At 45.5% G+C, this 10,662-nt stretch overlaps 1 protein-coding gene across 2 annotated transcripts in view; it reads right to left on the bottom strand.

Annotated features, from left to right (window-relative positions):
- Positions 1-247: 247 nt before the first annotated feature.
- Positions 248-10,662, bottom strand: part of LOC138967191 (serine-rich adhesin for platelets-like) — a gene marked incomplete at its 3' end in the record, with an annotated part of 25,925 nt that continues 15,510 nt past the window's right edge. The window contains 7 exon segments of one of the 2 annotated variants that reach the window (XM_070339712.1): positions 248-688; positions 2,269-2,394; positions 3,681-3,843; positions 4,481-4,619; positions 6,157-7,729; positions 8,282-8,541; positions 9,350-9,664. In XM_070339712.1, coding sequence (XP_070195813.1) covers positions 322-688; positions 2,269-2,394; positions 3,681-3,843; positions 4,481-4,619; positions 6,157-7,729; positions 8,282-8,541; positions 9,350-9,433 — 2,712 coding nt within the window. In that variant the 5' untranslated portion in view covers positions 9,434-9,664. 2 annotated transcript variants of the gene reach the window in all.

The raw sequence follows: 10,662 nt of genomic DNA, 5'->3' as shown, positions 1-10,662 counted from the left end.
AGCGCCTTAAATGGCATAGAAAGTTTGAAAGAAATGAAACGAGAATGAGTGCTTTACTTTGGGTACGAAAGTTGTCGCAATAATTATTATGCACAGTGAATTATACTGTTTGTTGTGCTTCTGTCTACTTTTTTTGATGGTTGGCTGGAGTTTTTTCTTGTACATTCGTTGTTCTTTTGCTTACAATTATTACATTAACTTACTCTCCTCCTCCTCCTCCTCCTCCTCCTCCTCCTCCTCCTCCTCCTCCTCCTCCTCCTCCTCCTCTCTTCACCCTCCTTCTCTTCATTCTTCCCTCCTCCTCATCAATCACTTTTCAGCTCAATTTTCATCGTCACTGACATCTTCCACCACAGCCAACTTACTGGTGTCTATATTCGTCGGTTCTGCGTTTATGTTCTGTACCTCCTTATCCTCATCGTGCACCAGAGTCTCAGTCACCGCAGGGACGGTGTAAGAATTCGACATTCCTGCTGGGAGGTTCCGGTCATGCGCAGTGGATCCGTGTCCACTTCCGTTTCCGGCTGATATGCCGCTATTTTGGATGTTGCCGCTTGTTCGAGAGGTGTTGGTAGTGTTGTTTGAAGCTGATCCTTCGTTGTTGTAGCTGTTGTTCGTGTTGTTGTTGTTGTTTTTGTTGTCTGCGACCGTTGTTTTGGCAACGTGTCTTGACGTGGCAGCGTGTTGGCTATGGAGACATGTAAAAGATAACAAAGTTGAGGTGAAGCATTTGCCTGGCATTTAGTGATAACTCAAAGTGTGCTTCAAGCTAACGAATAACGTTCAGAAACGAAAATTGAACTGGTCGAATTATCAAGTTTAAAAAAAATGAGAAAAATGAAAGCGAGGTGAATCACACAGCACGGGGGAAGGGGATTGCAATTGTCAAACGACCAACAAATATTAAGCAACAATAACAAAACACACAGCTCAGGGGCGGATCCAGGGGTGGGGGGTGGGGGTTCTGGACACCCCCCACCCCCACCCCACCCCCCCCTAGCCTAAAAAAAATGAGAAAAATAATCAAATAAATAAATTTGAAAATAAAGAATAACTTATAGCTCAGATTGCACCAGATTGCTCCATTTTCCTTGATTTTGATCACAATTTTCTGGGAGTGCATGCCCCCGGAACCCCCAAGGAGCCAGCCTTTGTCTTCTAAGTGGCGGTTTGAGAAAGTAGTTGGGTAATTTGTAGGCTCATGTTACACCAGATAGGTCAATTGTCCTTGTTTTGATCCAAATTTGTCTTCTTAAATTTATTTTTTGGAAGGTGTATTAGGGGAAGTTTCTTGGGTCAGATTGCACCAGTTTGCTCCATTTTCCTTGTTTTTATAAAAAAAATATCGGCCCCCACTCGGAGGTTCGAACGCTTCACACCCTCAACTAAACGTTTCGCGTCGTCGAATTGTCCCTCAAATCTTTATTGGAACCCCCCCCCCCCCTCCCCCCGAAAAATGATGTGATCCGCCCCTGCAGCTCACAGTAATGGTAGTCAGCTATAACCATGGTCACAGGTATTAATGATCTGCTTGTGCCATGGTGTATAGCATCTTAACACCATGTAGTAAAACAAATCATGACATCAATCTCTTGTAGAAAAAAAGCATAAAAAACAGATCATAACAATCACGCACAAGGAACAAGAGCACACACAAAAACAGATCATAACAATCACCACAAGGAACAAGAGCACACACAAAAACAGATCATAACAATCACGCACAAGGAACAAGAGCACACACAAAAACAGATCATAACAATCACGCACAAGGAACAAGAGCACACACAAAAACAGATCATAACAATCACGCACAAGGAACAAGAGCACACACAAAAACAGATCATAACAATCACGCACAAGGAACAAGAGCACACACAAAAACAGATCATAACAATCACGCACAAGGAACAAGAGCACACACAAAAACAGATCATAACAATCACCACAAGGAACAAGAGCACACACAAAAACAGATCATAACAATCACCACAAGGAACAAGAGCACACACAAAAACAGATCATAACAATCACGCACAAGGAACAAGAGCACACACAAAAACAGATCATAACAATCACGCACAAGGAACAAGAGCACACACAAAAACAGATCATAACAATCACGCACAAGGAACAAGAGCACACACAAAAACAGATCATAACAATCACGCACAAGGAACAAGAGCACACACAAAAACGCTGCCACACGCATACGAACCATCACAAAAGATGCAAGTAAATGTGTAAACCTACAGGATCTATACCAACCTCACGTCCTCTCTGTCGCTGCCTGTGTCATGCTTTTTCTTGGACTGGGCAGCAGTGGCCAGCGACTCTGAACTTGACCTGTCCGTTCCCGTGTCACTGTGACCTCGTAGCAGCCCACCTAGAGGACTGTGGATTCAATGCAAACTATGCTATTATAACTGATTCGATTCGAAACGCCCCCTCATTCACTTCTTGGAAAAAACAGTTAAAACCTCATCTTTTCAGTCTTTACTGCAACTAAGAAAACAATTCTTCCCCTTACACTGTGTAACATTGTAAAGCTTGGCATATTTTAAGAGGTTTCATATTGTTATGTTGCTGTAGTGAGCGTTTGTGCGTGCCAGCACGTGTGTGTGTGTTTGTGTGTGTGTGTGTGTGTGTCTGTCTGTCTGTCTGTGTGTGTGTGTGTGTGTGTGGTGGGTGTGTGTGTGTGTGGATGTGTGTGTGTGTGTGTGTGTGTGTGTGGATGTGTGTGTGTGTGTGGATGTGTGTGTGTGTGTGTGTGTGTGTGTGTGTGTGTGTGTGTGTGTGTGTGTGTGTGTGTGTGTGTGTGTGTGTGTGTGTGTGTGTGTGTGTGTGCGTTGTGTACGTGATTGTGTATTTGTTTCGCTTGACGATTCTTAAAATGTATATTGTTGCTGTAATGAAGATTAATTGATATGTTTATTGTTGTTGTTGTTGTTGTTGTTTCTCTCAAGTGTTCATCATGTACATGACTTTATATTATTTTACTGTTTTGTTGATTTTTAGTTTTGGAAGGCGCTTAGAACTTATACATTATTAAATACCCATATTATTATTATAACAATATTTTATGAAGATCTGAGTTAAGGTGATTAAAAGCATTAATGTGTCTTAAACTGATAGCTGATTTATTGAATGACTTTTAGAGTCCAGGAAAATGCGGCTTAGCCTTAAGCTTAAATAATACTGAAATGCTAAACTGATTTTTCATGAAATAACACCTGCGAAGAAGGGACTGTTTTCCTTGGTCCATGGGTTCTTCGCCTCACAGGTACTATGATACTACTTGAATTAAAATGTTCCCTTTGTGAAAGAAATTATTCGTACCTCATCAGCACACACAAAAATAATTTGTCTCCTGGGAAAAAGCAAAATTAGAGAACGTAGGTCGGTAATTGGTTTTAATCAACAGAATCGAATGTGGCTTTTTCATTGGCTAGAACAGGTACAAGTTATGTCCGCTAGATGCTGGAGAAGAGTAGTTTCCCTTCTTCAGCAAGTCAATCGACTTTTGTTGGGATCTCTCACTTGATGTGGGGTTGGGTTTTTTTTTATAAAGGGTCAACAAAAACTCTACGGTCTGAAGAACAAACTAGGGTAGTGGATCAGGGAACCGAAAACTCTTCCCCAAAAATTGCTAGGGCCTCAAAATAGCCCCAGTGACTCACCCGCTCGTAGAAGGCTTGCGCATCTTGTTGATAGGGGGTTTACGCAGGTGTTTTGCCCCACTACTAGTGGATACCCCGTCCAGATGGCTACCTGGCCTGTGGGAGGAACTGGGCCGTCTCTTCTTGTCCTTCGGGAGGGCCCCACACTCGTCCATGTCCTCTGCTACACAAAGTTTTTAGTTGGTATTATAATGGCTAGGTTTTGGCTGATAAATATACGTGTAGTGAGAGAACGACAACAACGGTGTACGGCGAATAGGAGTAATAGTGGTGGTTGTGTTGGTGGTGGTGGTGGTGGTGTTGTCGTTATGTTTGTTTTGTCTCTCTCTGTCTGTCTGCCTCTATGCGTGTCTTTCTGTGTCTGTCACTAAATGTCTCCCTCTCTCTCTATCTCGCACACACACACACACACACACACACACACACACACACACACACACACACACACACACACACACACACACACACACACGCACATATATATATATATATATATACACATACACATACACATACACATATGGACACATACACAAACACATACACAGAGACACACAAGAAAGACTGGTCGACCCATACAAACAGACTGATGGATCCAGGCAAGTTGACTTAAACAGCCAAACAGACAGACAGAATCATGATGGCTTAGTTGAACTCACCCTCTTCCCCCGAAATCGGCGTATGGCTGCCTGAATGGCGGGGTAAAAACGGTCATGCATGTAACAACCCACTCGTGCACAAAAACATGAGTGCACGTGGGGGTTTCAGCCCATGGACGAAGAAGAAGAAGAAGAACTCACCCTGTGAAGGTGTGTAGGGGGACAGGTAGGCGGGATCAAAGGCAGGTTTTGCAGCGTTCCTCCAAGATGGCGAGCACTGATCCTCATAATGGCGGTAAAGAAACCGCACGTTTTCCCGCCAGCTTCCAGTATACATCGGCTGTTAGAAGAATAAAAACCAGTTTATCATTAATGAATGCACGTTTTCTTCAAATTTCATAATTCTTTTTGTCTGGCAAGAACAGGGACGAAAATCAAATCTGGAAAACCGCAATTCCGGAGTTTCAAAATGGCTTTCGGATAACTTTTTTTTTTTTTTGAAACAAAAAATCATGTATAATGTTGTATACATTGTGTGTATAACCTTGCATTAACCGGCATGACAAATTTTCAAATGCTCTAAACTTCCTGGGACCGGCACGGTTGGCCTAGTGGTAAGGCGTCCGCCCCGTGATCGGGAGGTCGTGGGTTCGAACCCCGGCCGGGTCATACCTAAGACTTTAAAATTGGCAATCTAGTGGCTGCTCCGCCTGGCGTCTGGCATTATGGGGTTAGTGCTAGGACTGGTTGATCCGGTGTCAGAATAATGTGACTGGGTGAGACATGAAGCCTGTGCTGCGACTTCTATCTTGTGTGTGGCGCACGTTATATGTCAAAGCAGCACCGCCCTGCAAACAAACAAAAAGAAAAAGAACAACTTCCTGGGGCTTCGACCCCCAGACCTTAACTGAGATGCTGCGCCGCAGGGGTTCTGAACCCATGCGAGCGTCTGAAGATAGTATGTGGCTTGATGACGAAGAAAAAGCCTTTAACGGTTAATGCAGACCCAGAAGCGATCAAATAAAATGTATGAGCTACGCGCACACGTGCTCACACGTCCACACACACACACACACACACACACACACACACACACACACACACACACACATACACACACCTGTTGGGGAAAAAGCTTCCAAAACAGAGGTTTTCACAGAGAGAGAGACACAGAGATAGAGATTGAGTGAGAAAGAAATAGAGAGACAGACAGACAAACAGACAAAAAGGCCATCCCATGCTCACAATTCACCGACATTAATTCATATACAAGTCCTAATCTATTCTGCAGAACTCATTTAGGAACCTGTCATGCTTGCTAGACATGTCCTTTCATCTAACATGAAAGACATGGCATATCAGCCGACGGCGGGTTTTTAAATGGTAAACTCGACATAAAATGTGATTAATCTTTTTCATATGAACATGAAAGGCACGTTTCAAAGGTTTATGTCAAAGGCTAGGATGATGGTCTTTATTCACAAATGAAATCGTGCTTGGAGGTTTTGTGTCTCATCATATGTAACTTTGAGATACGGCTCAGAGAGCAATATATAATGACATTTTTTTCAAGCAGGTTTCGCCGACAGATCCATAATACTTCCCTCTCGATCTCCACTTTCCCACCCACAGGCTTAAATGCTCAATTTGTGATGCCTAGCTCGTTGAATGTCTACGATAAATTCCTGATAAGACAATGTCCTTCCACTCAAGTTGGACACTGCCAAATTGGCAAGACCAACTGCCCTCGCACGACCTCCTTTTTTTCTTTTTTTTTTCTTCTTTTTTTTTAAACAAATATTGTTGAAGCTGCGCATCACCGAACAACATCTTCTCTTGAAAATGTACCATAAGAAATACCGGAAAGAAAAACTCACCTTCTTGCTCTGCTCCTCGCACTGAACGGAAGTAGGCGGTGACGACGCCACAAGCACCGGAAGACTGTCTGTGTGGAAGTTGCCCGGATGGAAGTCCATCTTGGTCAGCTTGAGCACGTACTCGGGAGTGTTCCTGAAGTCCCCATCCGAAACGACATAGATCTCCTTCTCAGGGTCTTTCTCGTTAGGAAGAAGCAGCCTGGAAGACGACCTGATGATACGAGTCGTCTCCCTTCTCATGTTCTCGGTGGAGTCCGTTTTCGGCGCGGTGCTGCCGACGACGCGGATGGAGTCGTTGTCGTTGATGAGGTTGTTAACTCTCTCCCTCAGCCCGCTGCTGCTGCCGCTTCGTCTTCTGACTCTCTGGCCGGAGGAGACTCTGCTAGGCTTTCCCGGGTCACTGACGCGGGCCGCTTCGTTCTCACTGCTGCCGCTTCGTCTTCTGACTCTTTGTCCGGAGGAGACTCTGCCAGGCTTTCCCGGGTCACTGACGCGGACTGCTTCGTTCTCACTGCTGCGCTGAGTCTCCGTGTTGCTGCTGCTCTCTCCTGAGGTCGTGTTGGTCTTTCTGCGCTTGTTTAGCAAAGGGGGCTTCCTCGCTGCAGACCCTCCGGATCGTGAGCTGCTGTCGCTGCCTGGTGAGAAACATCTAGCTGCGGATTGAGAACGGACTTGTTTAGATTTCTGGCAGCTGTCCGAGGACTTGGTCTTGCTTTCCGAAGAACGGTCACTGGTAAGAGGAGACTGGTAGGGACTCATCATTTTTTTGACCATCTGCTCCTGGTGGGTCGGGTCGCACCTGGGGAACAGGCCTCCTTCTTCGTCTTCGTTCGTGAAGGGCAGCTTGGTGACCTCCGTGACGAACATCCTGGGCTCACTGTTGCTGTTCTCTCTGAGAATCAAGCTGTTCTTCCTGGAGCGAGCGACTGAGATCCCGTTCTCCTTTTGCCCGGAGAGGCTGTTGGTCCTAGAATACAGCGAGTCTTTGGAAGCAGAAATGCTATTCGCTCTTGAGTGGGAAGCGCTGCTTTCTCTCGGAGCTGTCACGACGCCGTTCTCTTTAGCAACGGCGGATATACTGTTAGTTCTTGAGTGAGACGTGACGTTTTCTTTCGAAATGCTGTTAGCTCTTGAGTGGGACGTGGCGTTTTCTTTAGATACGCTGTTAGCTCGCGAATTGGACATTCCGTTTTCTTTGAAAACGGAAATGCTGTTGGCTCTGGAGTGGGACATACCGTTCTCTGATGGGACGGGGACCACAATTTCTTCAGCCACGGTAGATCCGTTCTCGTCAGCAGATCCTGCGACACCGTTACCTACAGGAACGGAAATACTGTTCTCTCTGCTTTTCACTCCGCTCTTGTTGTTGTCTTCGTTCTGAGACGAGATGGCTTCGTCCAAGATGGCGACGCATGCGTAGTTTGCGCGTTTCATGGCCTCTTCCCTGGCTGTTCGAGCCTCTTTGTTGAGTTTGGTTAGTGGGAGTTTGAACCTCCGGTGGTTTGTGGCCAGAAGCCTCACCATCGCTGGGTTGTCCGACATGGCAGCGTAGTGGAGGGCCGTGTTGCCGAACCTGTGTAATAGATGCATAAAGTATGATAATTCGGGTTAAATGAAGCAGACATACGATTTTGACAACGTTGGCTTTCGCATGTCGGCAAAAGCCCAATCACAAAGGAGAATGTAAACCCAGGGTTGTTGTGGAGTTGATACATGGTGGAAGAAGATGATTCCGTGTTTTGAACCAAAAAAAACATTTGTTTATTGCACGACTGTAGACACATTAAAATAGGTACTCGAATCACATGCGCGCGAGAGTGGGTAAGCGAATGAGTCCGTGAATGAGTGAATGAGTGAGTGAATGAGTGACTAATTGACTGATTGACTGACTGACTGACTGACTGACTGACGGACTGACTGACTGACTGAATAACTCACGTCACTGGCCGGCTGACTGACTGACTCACTGAATAGCTTACTCACTTACTGACTCACTCACTGGCTGATTGGCTGACTGACATGACTACCTAACAAACAATTGACATTATACTCACGCATGTAACCTGACTTTACAGGCACAAAGAGACACACAACAAAGCAGAAACATCGACCCCCTTTCACTCACTTGTCAATCTGAGCCACGTTGAAGTCCGGAGCGTTGAGCAGGACTTTGGCCAAGTCCAGTCGCTCATAAATAGCCGCGTGGTGCAGAACGTTCATGCCGAGCTTGTCCCGATGGTCCATCCGTACCCCCATCTCGATCAGCAGCCTGGCCACCCCGACACCCCACTCCTCGGGGAGCACATAGGCGGTCATCATGAGGGGCGTCCTTCCTGTGGCATCGCGGGACTCCAGGTTCGAGCCCAGGTTCACCAGCATCGGCACCTTTGGAAGCAAGAGGATTGAAAATGTCACTGAAGGCTGATTAACACTTTCTACCCCACCTATGTTGACCAAGGTTTTTTTTTTACCCGAGACCAGCTGTGCTGCAGCAGGTCACTCAGAATTGTAGCAACTGTGTAGTAACTGTGTATCAACACTGGAATGCAGGCGTCAGATGGACGTTACAAGAAGCGACTGACGCTAACAGTCTGAGCAGATATATCTGTACCTGGTCAGATAGAATGAGTTAAAAAGGCTATTCTCCGACTGTACACCTTTACCTGACGTGAACTGACGTGTTTTCGCTCCAAAATTGTTGTGGTAGCGTGTTTCAGTTGGGATGAATGGATGACAGCTGGGCTATGAGCTAGATTTAATACACTTATATAATCGTTCTTAAAACAAATTCATTAAGCCCACTCAGACAACATCTTTGGTAGGACTGTTTTAAAACTAGAACAAAATCCTAAATATTCATTACTAGGTCAAATGCCTACGCACACGCACACACACGCGCTCGCACACGCAAACACATAAACACGCGCGAGCACACACGTACGCACATACGCACGCACGCAAACACACACACACACACACACGCTCGCACACGCAAACACATAAACACGCGCGAGCACACACGTACGCACATACGCACGCACGCAAACACACACACACACACACACACACACACACACACACACACACACTCACACACATACTCACACAAACCACTACCAACACCACCACACCACCGCCAACAACAACTACCACATCACCATCAACAACAACAAAAGCAACAACAACTATGCACCTGTTGAAGATAGCCTCGCTGAATGATATCACACAGGTTGAGGGGTGGACCTCTGAGACCGCTGTGTGCCGACAAAGGTCTCATGGCTGAATTTCGTTTTTCCTCAAGTCCTTTCAAAATGTTTCCGGTCCAAGTGTACTGCAAACTGTGGTCCAAAACTGCTTACAGGTCCATTTGAGTTCACTAATAAACTGTCATTTTAATCATTGGATTCCTGATTAAGAATCGGGCTTCTGGAAATATCAGCAGTCAAAATGCGTTCCAGATGTCAGAATACAGAGCATTCGGTTTCAGGGATGTCTCTGTTTTCATTATCTGAAAAGACAAAGGGCAATGGTGAGTCGAAGAACCAGGGTAGTGTTTGTGTATGTATGTGTGTGTGCGTGAGTATGTGTACGTGCGTGCGTGCGTGAGTATGTGTACGTGCGTGCGTGCGTGCGTGCGTGCGTGCGTGCGTGCGTGCGTGCGTGCGTGTTTGGGTCTGTGTGCGCGTGTGTGTGTTTATTTGTTTCTCTTTAAACTTAACTCTGAAAGAGATAGACTGTTAACGTTCCAAGATCAAGAATGAAAAACACGAACAGGGTAAAAATATGAAACCTTTAAATGACAAAAAAAAAACGTTCGCTTGTTCGTGAAACGTTCCATAAACCTACCATTCTTATCTCTATACAGCAGGGCTCCCCACGGACGCTCCTCCCAGAGTGTCCCGGGACCCCCACTGTTAATGTTTAGAGTGTCCCGGGACCCCCACTGTTAATGTTTAGAGTGTCCCGGGACCCCCACTGTTAATGTTTAGAGGGTCCATGGACCCCCACTTTTCAAATTTTAGAGAGTCCATGAACCCCTACTGCACAATATTTAGAGGGCTCCAACGCTCCAAAAGCCGAAAAGTCTAGGTGTATAAATTATAAAACATTGTGGTCACGCATTGTGTGCTGTGTTCAATAACTGACGATTGCAGTCTGAAAAAAGTATATACAGTTCGCACGATAAAGGAAATTTCTATGCATGGTCCGCACTAAAGAAAGACCAGTCTTCTTCTGCGTTCCCAGCACTAAGAAGAAGGAGATATCGGCTATTAGCTTCCTTTGCAAAACTGACTGAGACAACCAAGCTTTTCTCGTACTTATTTGAAATAATGTATGTCCGTATAATCCTTATCCTGCAGTAAAACGAATAAAAATCACAAGAAAACAGGAACCACCGTTCCCACACGTTCTCTAAGCCCTGAACGCTTGCTCAAGGTCCGGAGTTCTACTGAATTATTGATAAGACGGGTGATTGCGAATGTGTTTCCTCGGGTCGTAAATATG

The sequence above is a fragment of the Littorina saxatilis genome, linkage group LG5 (genome assembly GCF_037325665.1).
Source record: "Littorina saxatilis isolate snail1 linkage group LG5, US_GU_Lsax_2.0, whole genome shotgun sequence".
Taxonomy (NCBI): Eukaryota; Metazoa; Mollusca; class Gastropoda; order Littorinimorpha; family Littorinidae; genus Littorina; species Littorina saxatilis.
Note: the sequence above shows the minus strand (reverse complement) of the source record. Positions and strands in the feature narration are given on the sequence as shown.